Source organism: Nicotiana sylvestris, chromosome 2 (genome assembly GCF_000393655.2).
Source record: "Nicotiana sylvestris chromosome 2, ASM39365v2, whole genome shotgun sequence".
In the NCBI taxonomy this organism is placed as follows: Eukaryota; Viridiplantae; Streptophyta; class Magnoliopsida; order Solanales; family Solanaceae; genus Nicotiana; species Nicotiana sylvestris.
The window spans coordinates 36,443,519-36,462,439 of record NC_091058.1 but is presented as its reverse complement, the minus strand read 5'-3'; the positions used below and the strand labels follow the sequence as shown (position 1 = coordinate 36,462,439).

The following is an 18,921-nucleotide window of genomic DNA, read 5'->3' as shown; positions in this document are numbered from 1 at the left end:
TTCGACTACGTGTCTGGACTACACACGCAAATAGAGGCGACTCTAAATGAGGTTTTGAAGGCCTCGAAAGCACAGAATGGATAAGAAAACAGGTGATGATCCTTTGGGTCGTCACAAGAAACCTACATTATAGGGGACTGAAGTAGTGAAGTACTAATCTTTCAACGTTAACATCACAGAAATTTGTAAGATTTTTCTGAATATCTTCTTTTGTTGAGCTACTCTTGTGATTTTCTTTGTGTTTTTTTTTTATAAATTTAAAGGCGCTGAAGGATCAAACTGTTGCACAACATTTTCAGGTAAGAGAATATTTACAAATGAATACTAAACTATATGAATTCGTGGATAGAAAAAATTAGACTCCTGCATATTCATGAAGTTCACATATCAATACATGAAAAAACCTTTTCAACAAAGAAAAATAAATAAGATTAGTAGAACCTTCAAGCAATTAAAAAGTAACAGCGTGTAGACAAAATGGACTATATAAGCTTATGAGAGCAAGTCGTCACGAAAATAAACTTGCATTTACAATCAGCATTTTATGGACCATAAGAGCATAAGTTTTATACAGAGATGTAAATGGCACAAACGTGAAGCACATGCTTAAACCAAAATAACTGCACCGCCATTATTCGCCAGAAAGAGAAACATCAAAGTCAAACTAAGACGTAAACGCCTGTAAAGTCCTTTGGATATATGAATATATAAAAAAAAACTCATTTGAATAGTTTTTTAGATCCTGCTATTATGCAAAAGGATATGTCACAACCAACATAACTTAAAGTACCACCCACATGATCAAACAATGGCCCATTGAAATGATAACAAATAGTTTTTAGGTTCCTAATAGTAACAATTAGTAAAAAGTTTATTCTTAGGCAAAGAAGGGGAGGGTATAATAAGAAGATGTAATTACTTATGTAACTGATGAATTATCACCAGTAACTCAGGCTAAAACTACGTACTAATTCCTTGTTACAATATAATTATCATACAGGTCAACACATTTCATTCAAAAAATACAAGGTATCATTGTATTATTAAACTCCGGAAGTCGACTATCTTGATTCTCATGCATAATTCAATCATGATATCTTAAGATGTAAAATGTAGAATAATATGTATTAGCATTTCATTAATTTACCTTTAAGTATGAATTGGTTAAATTTTGAGCAGCAACCTCCTTTTCTTTACAAAGCCTAAGATCATGCAACAATTTCTGCGCAAAATTCGACTTTTGACATTTTTTCTAAATGTAGAACTGAATTTGGACTAAGTTTCTACAAGAAAGCTGCAAAATCAATAAAAGCAAATATATATTAAAGAAGAATATTCTTAGATTGTGTTGCAGATCAATTGCTAGTAGATTAATGAGGTATAAGAATGTAATCTGTGAAGTTGTTATGTCACTTTGGTGAGAGGGTTTTTTTAGTGTTAGGTAAGGTGGAAAGTTCGAAAAAAAGCTATAACATTTGAGGTTGATTTTTTTTTCTTCGTATTCATAGTTTACAGTCACAAAATAGAAGCAACTATAAGTCTATACAAATAATCATAACATCATCAACCTTTGCGTATCCAAAATAACATATCTTCAATTGTGGAGCTGCACTTTCATCAAAAAGTGTATCGTCCAATTTCAAATTTTTGCCGCGCAGGCACTTGAAGTTTGAAGAAGAATAAGATCCCTTAAATTAAAAAGATGGTATTTAGGATAAAATTTATAAAGATTAGTCCATGTCTATGATATATCTTAAAAAAAACATGCATCCACAATCTTTTGTTTTTGTTTGTAGAATCTTGTAAATTTCTCACCATGTTGTGACAATATTGGATTCCTAAAATAAAATTTCGGAAGAAGTTTCTAGTCTGAAATGAAAATAACTAAAAACCACAATGAGATAAGTATTGCAGATATGGAACCAATGCTTTTAAAAACACGAAAGCTGGCATTTTAAAATAATAGAATTGTGACAAAGTGCCTCCATTACCATTTCATTATCGTCCATAATGGTAGTCAAGGTGAAAATTGACTACTAACAAAATAAAGATATTTAAATCTACCTCATTCTCACTAAACCTTTCCGCATAGCAGATGTGCACAAATAGTTTTCCCCCATCTGCATATTCCATAAAAATAGCAAGATGAGTGAGAATTATTATCACCTGTATTCTACAAAGAAAATGAACATTAGTTAGGGTAGCAATTCCTTAGCTTTTTGTTGCCATTGTCAAAATATACTAACATAAATACACAAGGGCCATAAAAATAAACAACATATAACCTCACAAAATTGCCTTGTTGAAGTGAATTATGTTTGATTGTCGAAGCGATTTATGATTAATGATATCCCTTGCTACATTCTTACTAATCTAAAACATCTCAACTTTATAGAATATTACATATACAACACAATAGTTAGACAATGAGCATAAGAAACTTAAATTAAATGTAATTTTTTTAAAAATAAATTCAATATTTGACGATAAACGATTGTAATAATACAAATGTTATGCCAGCTCTCAATGTATTTCATATCCACAAAGCTCTGTCTCTATATGCTTCATGAGTTTCGCCACACCAAATTAGCAAAGTATCTTCTTCAAATAGCAATGAACAGGAGCACCAACAATTTAGATATCAGTAACAATAATATTAATAAGTTTGACGACATAAACTTAGCCAATAATCATTGCATTGGGAATAAAAACTTACAAGATTCATCAAAAACTTCTCTTTAAAATGCTTGTATTGAGACCTCTTTTTAGCCAACTCCGTCACATATAGCGTGTTCTCAATTGGCAAATAGCCCAACAATAGCTGCAAAAAATACATGTAATTAGGAGGAAGAGTCATCCAAACTAAAATTTTCTCTAGCAACAAAGTATTTGGATGGAAAAATTGCACCAATTACATAGTCAAAACACATTCCACATAAATAATTGTCGGTAATATATGCATCTATCACTAACTATAGTTAAGGAGTAGTATGTATTCTGACATTAATCCATCCTTGATAAACTAATATAATCTGGTATAAACATCAGGTGTGAGTAAGTTTTTTCTCTTTTTCATTCTATTATCTGCTTTGGTTAGCTCAAAGGTGGTCTCTAGTATGCACTTAACATAGTTTAGGTATGTTACATTAGCTAGAAAAGTAATCTGGATCTTTTTGCTCTTCAACAAATGAAATGTTGGAGAATTTGCAGCTAAAGCTTGTTACACTTTAGGCGCATACACATACCAAAAGTAGTTTTATGGAACTCTCATGTTATTATTACTTTTTGTAGTAAGTCTAATGTGCATAACATAAGCTATGTCTGAGATAAGAGATGTTCTAAGAAGTATTCGTCTTTCTTAATTCATATGTTAAAGTTAGTTGAACCTGTTTTCTGAAAAAAGTCAATCTCCATAGTTGCTGCCAAATCAACCATGAAAATCCGACAAAAAACGCAGCGAAAAGCTCCAAAAAATAGTCCAAAAAAGTCGCATAAACCCCATAAAAACCACCTCTAAAGCCACCATAACTGCTGCAATAAATAGCCATGAATTACTTCTAAACCTCCATTAAAATGACCCTTAAACCCCATCAAACCACCACAAGAATGACCCCAGATTAGCCATGTAAAAGACCACCTGAAAACTCCATAAAACCAGTTCACAAAGCAGTAAAAACTCCTTTATTAACACCAAAAACTCCTCCTATAAATTTGCTTCTTAACAACTGCAACACTTTTGTAGCTTTTGAACACAATATGCATTAACTTTCTGAAGTTTCATGGATAGTTCCTCTGATGATTATTGTCAGAAAATAGCAAGCAGAACTAACAAGGGAAGGAATAGAATTAGATTTTGCATTCTAGGAGCAGACAATATCAGTTCTTCTATAGTGTAAATATATAGAACCTTATTAATTACACACAACTACTTAAAAAGAATCTCCTAACTATGAGTTTACGACTATAAAAGTATCTCGTATAAATTTTAGCTTCACCAATACATTCATTCAACATTCGATTAGTTCAAATAACTAACAGGTTGCATAAAAAAATTAACTTAAAGAGTCAACTAAGTACTAATTTAAGAATTAGTTTTTAAAATATGAATGTAGATCAATATTTACGTTAATTAGTGCATAATTGTGAATCCAACTTTCAGAAACAGAAAGTTAGATACGTATACTATACATAATCGTTTATGTAAAATTGAAAATGGAGCAATTTCGTAGACCCTTGAAGTTATGGGGAATATACGAAATATCATATCAGTCTTAGCAAGTACTTCAACAATACTGGAAAAAAATATTGATTTTTCTGTATTTTTTCTTCATCCTAATAACATACTCCTTAGAAAGGTAGATTCATATATATCATATTGCTGATAAATTTCATATACATACAAATTAGAACACAACTGTGAATCCTACTTTCAGAAACAGAAAGAGAAATATTGGTAGCATACATACTCGTTTCATTAGTACAATTTCATATATTTGAAGATTGTGAAAAATTTATCCATTAAAGTAGCATAGAAGAGGACTACATATAATCGTTTCATTAGTACAATTTTATGTACTTGAGGATTGTGAAAAAATTATCCATTAAAGCAGCAGAGAAAGGATTCACATAAAAACTATGTGAAAGTAGAATGTTACCTATGCATTGGGTAAAATCTAACTCTATGGAATATGGCATTTCAGGCTTGAAACAATTTGGATTTTTCACATTTGAACGACTCCAACTTAGATTCAATTGCATCGATGCTTGAAATTTGTGTGGTTGTAGCCATATTTGCAAAGTTATTGTAGTACTGAGCGAAGAAAATAGGGATTGAAAAAAGAAGTTAACATATGAAATCGCATAAATCGTGGGTGATTCTCCGATTGTTTGAGTTAGTTTAGAATTATTGTTGAACCCCACGTTTGGGAAGATGATGAGTCATGGCTTATCCTCACGACTATTCTTTGTAAAAAAACGGCCAATTCCAGGAAGTATTTATATTTTCTTAATATAATTGCCGAGTTGAATAAGTAAATAAAATAACTGTCATACGTGAGAAGTATCCATTTTTGTCAATATGTCTTTCTGTGCCTTTTCAAAAGGGAAATATTTTAAAATTTTCTTAATTTTCAAGTCTTGTAAATAAATAAAATAATTGCCCTAAATAAAATAACTGCCCAATATGGCAGGCAGTATCAATCTTTTTTTGTGAATTCGTAAGGTTGAATCTTTTTTGCCTATTTTTAGTTTCAAATAATTTTAAACTCCAACTTTATTAGAGATGTGTCCAAAAAAAAAATAACACTTGTTTAATTTAATTGTGATTATGCCACTTGGCATTATTACATGCTTTTGCTTCTCCTTTTATATATAAATAGAAGATATAAATAGAAGGTTTATATGGACTAGGCACAAAATTTAGAATTTATGAAAAAATAAAAACTTTTAAAATACCCGATATAAAAGAAGTCGTGGATATTTGTATGGTTATCAATTATCTCATTAAGGGTAAAAGTTTAATATTAAAATTAAATTATTTTTAAATATAAAAAATAGGAGTAATATTTTTTGGGATAAAGGAACTATGTCACATCCATTGAGAAATTGGGAAGAGAAATTATAATAATAATAATTATTATGATGAGGTTTAAAGGAAAGAAGGTTGTAATTCTCAGGTATTTTGCCCATTTTTATATTCAGATATCGAAGTTCAGACTTTCAGAGTCAAACCATATTCAGTAAACCAATTATAGAAAGTTGTCCACCTTTTCCCGTGATTCTTTTTCCGTGATGTATTACTAGTGCAGTTGAGTTCCATAAACCTCCAACCTTCTTCTATGACTGTACAGCAATGGCTGCCATTTCAGTTCCTCTCCTCACCCTTCGATCACCTCAAACCAACCGCCCATTCCCTTCATTCTTTAATCTCAACCGTCCCTTTTCAACTTCACTCTCCTCCAATTGCAGTTTCAACCATTTAACAGTCTCAAATAGTAGTACTTTTTCTAACCAAGCCATCACCGAAACAACAACCTCTGATTACTCTACCATCAATGTCCAAAACGACGACGCTTTGGACACCACTCTTTTCGTTATTCGGGCCAAGAACCGAATTGGCCTTCTCCAAATCATCACCCGCGTATTCAAAGTCCTCGGGCTCACAATTCAAAAGGCCATTGTTGAATTCGAAGGTGAGTTTTTCGTGAAGAAGTTTTTCGTCAGTGATTCTAACGGTAAGAAGATTGAGAAAACGGAACATTTGGAGAAGATTCAGAAGGCTTTAATGGAAGCCATTGATACTGGCGGAGTATCGCCGTCGGTGGCGGTGGTTAGTGGGAGAGGAGTGGTTGTGAGGAAAGCTGGGTTGAACTTAGGAGAGAGGAAAGCAAAAGCAGAGAAGATGTTTGGGTTAATGGATGTGTTCTTGAAGAATGATGCAGTTAGTTTGCAAAAAGATATTCTTGATCATGTTGAATTTACTGTTGCTCGATCAAGATTCAATTTTGATGATTTTGAAGCTTACCAGGTACTCCCATTTACCGATTTATTTGGCATTATTTGATTGTGCATGGAGTTTAAGAAAGAAGTTAGACTTCGAAACTTGTGTATTAGACAAGCCTTAGACATTGTTTCTCAATATAGAAAGGTGCCATTATGTTAGGGACAAACTGAAATGGGAAGTGTTCCACATAAAATGGGACAGATGGAGGAGTAGCTTTTAGCATGTTACTAATGAAGTTTGCACAATGCAGGCATTGGCGCATAGTGTCAGGGATCGGCTTATTGAACGATGGCATGATACTCACCAGTATTTTAAGAAGAAAGACCCCAAGCGACTGTACTTCCTTTCGCTTGAGTTTCTTATGGGTACTTGACATTCACATGCTCATAGAGTCCTTTTCTTTGCTGCATCTAATTGGGGCACCTTCCTGAAACAAGTACTTACTTGTTAAGAGAAGTCTTTATGGTTTTCCTGAAAGTGAAGTGCTCTTAGTTTTGTCTAATTAAGTTTTTCTTTTTTACTTGATCTGTCAGGTCGTTCTCTAACTAACAGTGTCATAAACCTTGGCATCCAGGACCAATATGCCGATGCTTTAAGTCAGCTTGGGTTTGACTATGAAGTCTTGGCAGAGCAGGTTGGACAATTCTTGATGGCTGTCTCGGGTTCTCTATAGCTTCTTCCTTTTTGCCTGTATCATTTCTCAAACTAAAAAATAATGAGTATTTTAGTGGTTACATTGGATCATTTGAACTTCCATACTAATTTAAGTTAATCTAGAATATTTACTACTCCATCCATTTCATTTTATGTTAAGGTGTTTCATTGGCACGGAGATTAAGAAGGACCTAAAAACTTGTATACGTTGTGGTCTTAAGCATGTCATGACATATCTGTAAAATGATGTCATCAAGGTAAAATGTGAAATTTAAATAATTGTGTCCCCTAAAATGGAATAGAGGGAGTAGCATTTAAAGGACTTGATAGGCTAATGCTTGCAAATGAAGATGCAATAATTCCGAATTCATAGGACAAGTTTATTGATAGACGCGGCATTGCACAATTAATGAAATATTGTTGATGCTCATTCATCCTTAAGCACTGGTAATTATTCTGGCAATCGATCTAATTTTGAAGAACGCTTGCATTTACAATTGAGTAACTTCTTCTCGATCTTCATCTTTACTCACAGTTAGCTGTTCTGTTGCTCCCCTAAATAAGTTATCCTTGGTGATTTTGTTTCTAACGTTCATTCATTTCTAGGAAGGAGATGCTGCCCTTGGTAATGGTGGCCTAGCTCGCCTTGCAGCTTGCCAAATGGATTCCCTAGCGACATTGGACTACCCAGCTTGGGGGTATTGTTTAGGCTCCATTTTTCATTGTCTAAACATCATTTGCTCCTGATATTTTTCGCTTCTTCACGGCCTTAGGTTTTGAATCCCCTCGCTTTTTCCTGAACATACTAAACAGTAGAAACAGTCAAGAAGAATTGGGGTTTTCCCTATTTATGAATAACATCCTGCTTCATGGCTGCATTTTTGCATCGAGATGATAGTCACCCATGTAATACTAAGATCAGATTTTTCGTATTGTTCTTTCAATCCTTTTCTTTTCAATCAAAATGATGTTATGATTTCGAACCCAAAATGATCTTTGATTTGGATTTACTGAGTTCCCTATGTGAAATTGAAATTCTACGATCTGAAAAATGGTGTCTCGCTTTTCTTCAAAGATTTGGCCCTTTATCATCGTGAAGTTTATCTAAAGAAAATCAACTGAGTTGGATCCTCTACATTTCTTTGTCTTCAGTTATGGACTACGCTATCAATATGGATTATTTCGTCAGATCATAGTGGATGGTTTTCAACATGAACAACCTGATTTTTGGTTGAACTTTGGGAACCCCTGGGAGATTGAACGTGTTCATGTGTCTTATCCAGTCAAGGTTTGAAAGTATTTAATTTTCCATCTTTGTCAGTAATTTATCCAAATGAGATGTTTTCTTTTGTTGTTTTAGTTTGGGGTGCATATGATGTTATCTTCTTCAATTTTCTTGAGTGAAACTTCTACACGTTGCTAACTGGCAATTTACTTTGTATGCAAGTTCTATGGGACTGTTGAAGAGGAAGTTTTAAATGGAAAGACATGTAGAGTTTGGATACCTGCAGAATCAGTAAGTGCTCCTGTATTTAATTAGTCATTTTTTCTAGAAATTTAGACTTATTGCATGTAATATTGCCGAATGACTAGCGTGTTCGTTTACTTGTAGGTCGAAGCAGTGGCTTATGATAATCCAATACCTGGTTATGGAACGCGAAATGCCATCAACCTACGACTTTGGGCTGCTAAACCAAGTGATCAATATGATATGGTAACCTTTGACAATGTTGGCTAGTAAATGTTTCTGACGAGGTCTTGTCGGGATGCAGCAGAGGTCTATCTGTATACTCTTAAATAATCTGGTCATTTTAAGAATCTATGGACTTCTTTTTCTGTACCAGTGGTCTCTCTTTCACCATGTGGCTTTTCCTTCTTATTATATGTTTTTCTGTGGGAGGGGCTGACAAAGGGATAGACTTCATAATCAATTTATTCCAGTTTCTTTTCTCTGACTGGATTGTGGTAGTTAGTCACTTTCTTCTTTTGTCAAATGTGAATATCGCACCTAGTGTTGCACAGATCAGAACCCTTTTAGTTTCTTAAGAATATTTTTTAATGTGTACTTTGACATCTGACTATCTCTTAACTTCTACATAGTACCCATTTCATCACTTGCAGGAGTCTTACACCACTGGAGACTATATTAATGCTATTGTTAACAGACAGAAGGCTGAAACCATAAGTAATGTGCTGTATCCTGATGACCGTTCTTACCAGGTATTTCCATTCTATATAGTGTCTTGACAAAGCGCGTAAATGTAGAGTTCCTTTAGTTTCTTGGAGGCTGGGAAGGGGCCTCAATTACTGGGAGAAGCCATTTCATTCCCAAGCATTAAGAGTGGCTAGTATTTCATATAATCTCAATTAATAAAGGGTATACTGTACAGTATAACAGTACCATAACTTTATGCCTACAAATTATATTGAATGAAGTAAGATCAGTATGAGATGATGATGAGGAAGTTGCCGTTAATAGATGCAAATAGAACAGATAATTATCAATAGAGATAGTGAATTGAAGTTCAATCGTAATTGGTTTTAGTCTTTTAGATGCTAATTGGTATCCTTCTTTATCTAATTATATGTTCTGCAGGATACTACTTTTGGGTTTTCTTCCTTTTTTGTCTTCCTTATGTGTACTCTGACCATTTTGATTTGCATATTCCATAACTTTCTTTGATGTTCTTTCTTCAGGGTAAGGAACTGCGGTTGAAGCAACAGTATTTCTTTGTTTCAGCATCACTGCAAGACATAATAAGGAGGTTTAAGGATTTACATAATAACTTTGATGAGTTTCCAGAGAAGGTATTATGGGCATTTTTGGGGTCTGTAACTCATGCATTTATCAGACAATGGGCTCAAGTCACGTGCTCCTTGCATTTGTTTTCTTATCATAGATAAACAAATATTTGTTTCCTCATTGCACTACTGACCATTTTGGCCTGAAATGCTATTAATCAAATAAGTTATTCAGCATAGACTTAGCAAAGTTTGTTAACAGACTTCGGTTACTTTGTGTCAATATGAAAGGAGTAGCATGAAGCATAAGCCTCATTTATTAGGGCATGATCCCTAAAACAGTTGCATGTTTCACGTTCTAGAAATCCAAAACAAAGTCGATACAGTGCAAAAGAATGTCGACATTGGGTTGGCCACACTTAATCTGAGCTGGCCTACTCTCTGTGATTCATAAAAATGCCGTATTTTGATGATTTATGCAAGAGATTAGGATCTCCAAAGGAATAGGGAATATTAAGCTTGGTTTTATTTTACATCCAAATACTCATGGACTATCTGCTAATTTATTCTTTCGAGTTTTTCCCTTCAGGTTGCTCTTCAGATAAATGATACACATCCGTCAATTGCCATTGCTGAGGTAATGAGAGTGCTTGTTGATGAAGAACACTTGGATTGGAGCAAAGCATGGGGTATTGCTTGCAAGATTTTCTCAGTCACCATTCACGCGGTACAACCTGAAGCACTTGAGAAAGTTCCCATAGATCTCCTGGGTAGTGTTCTTCCTCGGCATTTAGAGGTTTGTTTTCTTTCAGATGATTTTGTATTTTTCCATAGGAATCTTTTGGTCTGTGCTTGAATATCTTAATGCTTCAGACCGTTTCATCAGAGTATGAACATTGTTTTTGGTTCATTTGTCAAAATTTCCACGTCTCTGTAACTTCAGTCTTTTAATTGAGTTTCTTCTCAAATTACTTGTTCTTTTGGTTTTACTATAAGGTAAGTAATTTTATTAATAGTGGGGAAACCTGTGCACAAGCCGTATCACAAAAGGTAGAGAACCTACACCATATTTTTTTGGTTAAATCACAGATCTGTTGCAGTTTTCTTGCAGCCGTAAAGTGTGTCGTCCTTTGTTGCACCAAAGCTATCTCATTTAATGTGTTTATTAATTGGGGAGTGATTTTCAATTTATTTTGTGAATAATCTCTTCATCCTGATTTAATGATTCACTTTTTTTTCCAGATTATATATGAGATAAACTATTGTCTCATGGAGGAGTTAAAAAAGATACTTGGTCAGGACTATGATAAACTTTCCCGAATGTCAATTATTGAGGAAGGTGCTGTGAAGGTATAGAAGACAACCCTTTTGTGTTCTATTTTTGATAACACTACTTCTTGATATCCCAAAAATAACTATGATGTTTTCCAACATAGAACACAAAAAGTAATCTGTACTAGTGACGTGTAAATATCCCAATAATGTACTACAACAACAACTATTTCTCAATCCCAAGCTCGTTGAGGTCGGTGATAGAATCCTCAGTTACAATATCGCTTCATTTAAACCCGTAGCAATCCAATATTATGTCCCATAATACTAAAACCGCAAATTTCCACATTCATAACTAGGGTCAGCAATTATCTTTTTGAACTCTGTGATGCTTGTGTTACATCACTTATGTTTGTATCACTCAAACAAAGAGGACAGAGCGAGGGCAGAAGGGAGAGAGGGGAGAGTGGCCAAAACCAATGCATTCTTTTGATTTTATGCGATACGCATTCTTTTGACAACCCACAATGCATTACTTGAATTACGCCACTTTCACTTATTGAAAAATGGGTGCGAGCTCGAATTTTTTTTTTTTTTTTTTTTTTATCTGCAATTGCCAATTTTGATTTTGCTCCTCATATGGACAGTGTATTAGGATGGCAAACCTGTCACTTGCATGTTGCCACACTGTGAATGGCGTTTCCAGACTGCATCTTGAGACGCTTAAAACAAGAGTGTTCAAGGTAATTTGGATTCTGCATTTTTCTGATTTTTGTCTTTTCCCCATTATTTCATGAGCACTTGATTTCAAGCCTGCAGCAATGTATCCTTTTACCTTCACTAAATAAATGTCACTCTATAAGGCCTGTTTCAGAGGGTGTTTTCCCAGGATTTCTATCCAATTCACTTTACTTTTTTTTAATTTTTTTTTTTTTGTGTTAAAGAATATATATATATATATGTGTGTGTGTGTGTGTGTGTGTGTGTGTGTGTGTGTGTGTTTATCCCCTTGAGATAGCTTTTCTGTTGTTATTTGTTCAGCTTCATTTCAGAGATTGATAAAGAAAGCATAATTGTCTAAATTAGAGAATTAACTGATCAGCCTGAACAATTGTATCCCATTAATTTCCTCCCTCCATGCTAAATGACCACAGTGAATTATGCTACAAGGTGTAGTTTGATTGATGGACAAGTTATACAGAGATATAATGCTATGAATAACATCCAATGGATTTTAAATGCATATTCATTTATTGTTGGATGTTTGGTTCATCGTATTAAAAGTTAGATATACAATGTGTAAATTAAAACATGTTTTGGTTTAAAGTGAATAAAAATTTGTTTCCAATGACACCTTTGGCCTATTCATCATTTCTTCTGAACTTTCAGAACTTTTATTTGGTAGAAGTCTGGCTCAACTAAGAATGTTCCAGTAAACATTTATGTAAGATTCATTTCCATTTTTATTTTTGGCAAATGAAAAGAGCGTCCAATAAGGTTTTGAAGATGGAAAATGAAGACTCGCCCTTCTTGAAATTTCTACTTAAAGCCTGAAGACTGATTTGGTGATCACCGCTTTAACCCAGGGTTCCCATTTTTGGTTTTCTATAAATTTAACGTTTACACATTCTTTTTTGAAACAAGTATTTAACAATTACACTTTTGTAACACCAAAGCCAAAAATTGGTTTAGCATTTACAATAGATGTACAAGTTTTAGTAAGACGCTTCAAATTCAAAATTATTATGCATTTTTAAATAACACTATCATAATTTTCTTTTCATTTTCTAAAGTATGGAACTTATTTTGAGGGCATTTTGTTATTTTAGGTGTTATTATCCAGGTATTGCTAATGCAGGTAGTGTTGTTCCACATTATATTTGGCATAAAATAGTAATATATATATATCATCACATAAGTACGTGGGATCATAGATATGGGAAACAAAACTGGCAACCAGTCGTCCAATCAGTGCAAAGTTTCGTATGATATCTCATTTGAATGGAACCAAAAAACTGTCATCATAAATTTTTCTCATAACCTAAGAGTTAGCTAGCAAAAAGAATATTTCAAAAGGAGATCATTTTTGTAATTGCTGTGTGTTGCAGGACTTTTATGAGCTGTGGCCTCAGAAATTTCAGTTCAAGACTAATGGAGTAACTCAGGTGCATAATTGTGACTGCTAGTTGTGATTCGACTTTTTCAATTTCAAGATTTCTGCCTCAGGCTTTGACTTGACAGTTATTCTTCAAAACTTCCTGACATAGTTCAGAAACTTCTGATTTTCCTTTACTGCCTTTTGTAGGTATTGTACTTACATAATAGCAAGCTTCATATCCAATCTCAAAGTTTCTGTATCTTCTTTATGACATCATAAATAAGTTTTATTTGGGAATTGGGGGCCTTTTGTTGGAGTTTAAAATGGGCATGCAAAAAGATGATATGAATTAAATTTGAAGCACTGTGCTGTGCTCTTCAGTCTTCACATTTTGAATTGCTATTTGTCAGCGCCGTTGGATAGTGGTGAGCAATCCTAGCTTGTGTTCAATTATTTCAAAATGGCTTGGGACAGAAGCATGGATCCGTAATGTGGACCTCATAGCAGGTTTACGAGAATATGCAGAAGATCCAGATCTACATGCCGAATGGAAGAATGTATGAGATCTTTCTTTGCAATCTCAATCTGAAAGGAGTACCTGCTTATTGCTTTTCAGTATAATACATTTTTTACTTCTGACTTGTAGATGAAGAAGGTTAACAAAATGAGGCTGGCTGAGTACATTGAAACACTTACAAGCGTGAAGGTTTCTGCACATACCCATTTCACTTCCTTCTCTGCTGGTTTCCTACATGTATGTTGTCACCTGACCAAGCTATATACCTTATATTGCAGGTCAGCTTGGATGCAATGTTTGACGTGCAGATAAAACGAATACACGAATACAAAAGACAACTGCTCAACATATTAGGCATCATCCACAGATATGATTGCATTAAGGTATCCTCTACATTCCTCTTCTTCTTAGAATAATATTCCTGAGCAAAACCTGACTGTCGAGTGGAGATATAACCACTTACGAACGTACTCCCTGAACTAGTTGGTTATGCAATAATCACCTTGTTCATACTTCAGGCAGGCCAGCTTAGGTAATGGGAAGTGGCTTAGAAGGTGCCTGAAAAAACTTTCTACCTCATTATGGATCACCAGCATTTTGTTTTCTTTTGGAAGTTCAAACTCTGAATTTTTGAGCCTAAAGACATCTACTTTTGCCAATTCTGGTTCAGATGTTGTATCTGATCAAGCTTTGGGCATTTGTCGTGGACTTATGTGCCTATGTGCCAAATATGAAGCCACAGAAACTAAATTTGGTTGAATTCTTGTTATAGAATTCATTTTTGAAAATGGAACAGACCACATGATTTCACTACCAGCTGCAGAAATATCAAGACCAACAGAAACGCATGTCTCAACTAAAAAATTTCTTCTTCTTGCCCATTGAATCTTTGTTTCTGTCCAGTGGCCTGATATTTGGGAGCTTATCTTTTTCTTTTTTTTTTTGGTCATTTCTTCAATAGAATACTCATGGTTGCTCCAAAATCACTTTTACTGACACAAAAAGTATCTAACTTACCTTGTTTATTCAGAATATGGATATGCCTATAAGTATCAGTCTATTTTCTAGAAGTTCTGTTAGCTCCTTATTATCCTTCACAGCTATTATTATCGGTCGAACTGTACTTGATGAATCATCTCTCTGATACATTATACTGTCAATATTTTTTTTGAAGAATATGGATGAAAGTGACAAGCGGAGAGTTGTACCTCGTGTATGTATAATTGGTGGGAAAGCTGCCCCTGGCTATGAAGTTGCAAAGAAGATCATCAAACTTTGTCATGTGGTGGCTGATAAAGTTAACATTGATCCTGATGTTGGGGATCTCCTGAAAGTGGTAGGACAAGAATTTGATTTATTTGTTTGTAACCTCAATTATGTTCAGTCTCATCATGTTTAAATGAAACCATAGTCCATCCTTTTCTCTATGAAAATGAGAATGTCCATTCAGAAACTTGATCTGCTTCTGAAAAATACAACATGGAATGAGCAAAGATAATTATGAAAGAACAAGGAAGAGAAGAGAATAGCAAGCAGGTTCGAAGCATTACTTTGTTAGTCCCTAACAATCTGTCCCATAATGTCTTCTCCTGAATGATGCGTTCATTCTAGAGTCAGCCGTAATTGGAAACTTGTGAGGAAAGTTAATGAAAACACTTCTACCATTTGGCTGCAGAATTATGAAATTGTTGTCTTACAAGACTTCACTGTGCCTACATATTGATCTGGCATGTCATTGATCTAAAACATTCTCAGGGTTTACTCTATATGTGATCCTTGCTTTCTTTTCCCCATCCCCTACTATTAATGTACTTTTCCTGGATTGTTGATATGAATGTTACTACTCAGAATTTTTATACTTCCATTTTCTAATGTCATTATAGATAGCTAAAACTTAGGAGAAATGAACTCGTCTTCTGATATTTCAGGTTTTCATCCCTGATTATAATGTCTCTGTTGCCGAACTAGTAATTCCGGGAACTGATCTTTCACAGCACCTAAGGTCAGTGTTTATCTTGTGCCCTCCCTTCTGTTTTTATCTTTTAACAGGTGCAATTTACAATTACAGCACACTGTCTTACCTGATAATGTCTGCTGTTTCTCCCAAAGTAGAATTAAATTCACTTATTTCCTCTTTGGATGGTCAAAGTTCGCGTTGACTGCTTCTTTGTTTCACTGTGAAAGTCATTGTTTGCTTCAACTGGTACCAATACCTCCAGAATGAGCAGTTTCCTGCAAAACTTGATGTACCAGGAATCTTTCATGTACAGATGTGTGCTAACAACGTATAGAAATCATTTGTATTTTTGCAGTACTGCTGGACATGAAGCATCTGGAACTGGATGTATGAAATTTTTGATGAACGGTTCTTTATTGTTAGCTACTGCAGATGGCTCAGCTGTTGAAATTGCTGAAGAAATAGGGGCAGCAAACATGGTAAGTAGTGACAGTAGACACGTGTAAATGATGATAAAAGAACAGAAGAAAAGAAAAAACAAGTGTTGTAGGATATGGTCCCCTTAATTGACCCCATTTTCTTGTTTTATAACTTTCTTTTGTTCCTTCTTCTTTTTCTTCTTCAGTTTCTTTTTGGTGCAAAGGTAGACGAGGTCCCAGCGTTGCGAGAAAAAGGAACCAGCCTCAAAGGTTCACTTCAATTTGCACGAGTTGTAAGGTACACAGTGTAGTTTGAGCAATCTTTCCCTTGAGTTTTACGTCCTACTCTCTGTATCTATCCAACTGTCCCCAATGAACAATCTGCCATGTCTAGGTGTTTCCTTTCTGTTGGCTGCCACTGGAAAATTGACAGTAGTCTAGAGAATTATTGGATATGGTCTTTTCCATCCCTCTCTCTGTCACAGTCACACACATTAGCTTTTGTTTTTTGACCTCCAAGATCGTCTATACCATGTCTCATTCACTAGCGTGATTGTCAAAGCTGATGGGTATATTGTTGTCACATAAATGATCTTTATGACATGGTATCACTCATCCGCACTTATAATTTCTCTACCTTTCATTATCATAAATGAGTTGGGAGAACAAACCAACATTAAAGTCATTTTTTTGCTTCCAAGGTTCTTGGAGGTTTGTCCTGACCATAGAATTCGTGTTGTATCTGAAGTATTTCCAATCCTGTCTGCAATTGCAATGTAGTTCAAGGTTATGTGGCTGCCCGCAGCTGTGAGTATGATTGTTCATTGTTGAGAGGCAGCCTTAGTTAGAACTACATCTACTGTGAATTAGTTAAAGCTTTCTATGTGAATAATGTTGCATACTAAGACCGTTTACTTTGTTCTCTGTTCCATTTTCTTTATCTCTGTGTGGCAGTTACATTTTTCCTCTCTCGAATGTTGCTGACATATGTATGATGTGGTGCAGCAAAGTTTTCATAAGTTTTTGGGTAATGCCTGGTCAGAGTAAACAGAATTCAAATGGACATAGTGCCTTAACTTTCTCTTTGCAACCTTGTTTTATAGGAAATGTCATGGATAATTAATATAAGCCAACAACATAAAGAAGTCAGAAGGAAAGTACTATGATCATAGTAATATCAGCTCTGTGGTTGAAGCTTTCTGCTGACAGGCATAAAGAATTTATTGACGTTTATCTCACATTTTTCTTTACAAACCTGGAAAGTAACTTGTGAAAAGCGAAAAGAAATAGAGAGGAAATAAAAGCTGCTTCCAATTGCCAGCTAGAATGTGATTGTCTTGATCAACTAACTCTGCAAGATTTTTAGTCACAGGATGAAGCTTACTGCATGAATGATCTTTCTTAGTGAAATGCACTGCATAGGTTCATGAGAATAACTTTGGGAGTTTTCAGCTTTTAGCTCATCTTATTGTACTATACGTGTAGGATGGTCCGGGATGGTCACTTTGGCTTCAAAGACTACTTCAAGTCGCTATGTGACACTGTAGAGGAGGGTAAAGACTTTTATCTCCTGGGATCTGATTTTGCTAGTTATTTAGAGGCTCAGGTAATGCTTCAAACCAATCTGTTAGTGCAACTATTTATGTTAGAAATGCTCAGTTTGGAACTGACAGAATATGACAACAGGCGGCCGCTGATAGAGCATTTGTTGATCAAGAAAAGTGGACCCAAATGAGCATACTTTCTACTGCCGGTTCAGGGAAATTCAGCAGCGATAGAACAATAGAAGAATATGCAGAACAGAGTTGGGGCATCGAACCCTGCAAATGCCCCTTTTGATTTGCAAAACTGTGCCTTGCATGCCACACATTTCCTATAGGAAGAAACATGGTTTGTGCAGCAATAGTAACCGTGTATCCTAATTTGACGATACAGAAAGCAGTGACTGCAAGAAACACTTGTAAGGGAGCTCTTATAGTTGCAGATAAAATGTCTTTCCTGAATGCTGATTTGAATCATGTAACATGGTTATTTTGACTGAGGGGCTAGTCGACTTTATTTTATATCAACTATGGTATGCAAGTAGCTCCTTAAACGAACATGGGAAGATGTAAAACTTAGAAGTCTCCCTTTTATTTCCTAGAATATTGGGTTGTAAGAGATTCTCAATCTTTCCAATGCAAGTTACCAGTATTTGATATTTTGATTGTTCTTTTGGAAGTAATTTACTCCTTACAGTTTCTGTGTGTTCATTTTATGGTCAAATACTTCAACTGGCAGGATCTTGTGCACTGGACCAAACAAAGTGAGCAAAGCTCTAATTAGGTCCATCCTGTGAAAATTGATACCAACACTTATAGTTTCCCCATTTTTTCTTAAGTTTAATGTTCAGAAGAACTCGGTCTCACTTACGATAATTCTCAAGTTCTTCAATGTCTCTCCATACTTTTAAGGGGACATTTGGTTTAGTCTATGCAATAATTAATAATAATAATAATAATGAAAAAATTGTTATGTAGTGAATATTATTGCATGAATTTAGTCGAAATAGCAGTTCAAAGTTATACTATAATTGAAGTACACAAAATTTTTCTGTTCTCATTCTTTCTTTTTTTATTTGCGGATAAACTCGTGAATAGTGGGAGATAATTTACTCAGTTCATTTTTATAATAATCTATTTTTACTCGGTTTATTCTTCTTCATTTTTTTTTTAAATTTAACAAAATGTAGCTCGGTTTATCTTTCCTAACTTTTCTTCC

At 34.6% G+C, this 18,921-nt stretch overlaps 1 protein-coding gene across 2 annotated transcripts; it reads left to right on the top strand.

Annotated features, from left to right (window-relative positions):
* Nucleotides 1-5,692: 5,692 nt before the first annotated feature.
* Nucleotides 5,693-18,361, top strand: LOC104210027 (uncharacterized). Of its 2 annotated transcripts, none has more exons than XM_070167836.1 (22): nucleotides 5,693-6,526; nucleotides 6,753-6,867; nucleotides 7,077-7,136; nucleotides 7,763-7,854; nucleotides 8,309-8,444; nucleotides 8,604-8,672; nucleotides 8,769-8,870; nucleotides 9,278-9,376; nucleotides 9,854-9,964; nucleotides 10,488-10,694; nucleotides 11,141-11,248; nucleotides 11,818-11,913; nucleotides 13,279-13,335; nucleotides 13,679-13,825; nucleotides 13,915-13,974; nucleotides 14,064-14,168; nucleotides 14,960-15,121; nucleotides 15,714-15,787; nucleotides 16,098-16,221; nucleotides 16,368-16,459; nucleotides 17,647-17,767; nucleotides 17,848-18,361. In XM_070167836.1, the coding sequence occupies exons 1-22, from the start codon at nucleotides 6,432-6,434 to the stop codon at nucleotides 17,998-18,000; spliced, it is 2,385 nt and encodes a 794-aa protein (XP_070023937.1). In that variant the 5' UTR covers nucleotides 5,693-6,431; the 3' UTR covers nucleotides 18,001-18,361. The 2 variants fall into 2 exon arrangements, with proteins under 2 accessions (XP_070023937.1, XP_009757122.1); XM_009758820.2 differs by having other exon boundaries at nucleotides 7,036-7,136.
* Nucleotides 18,362-18,921: the final 560 nt, after the last annotated feature.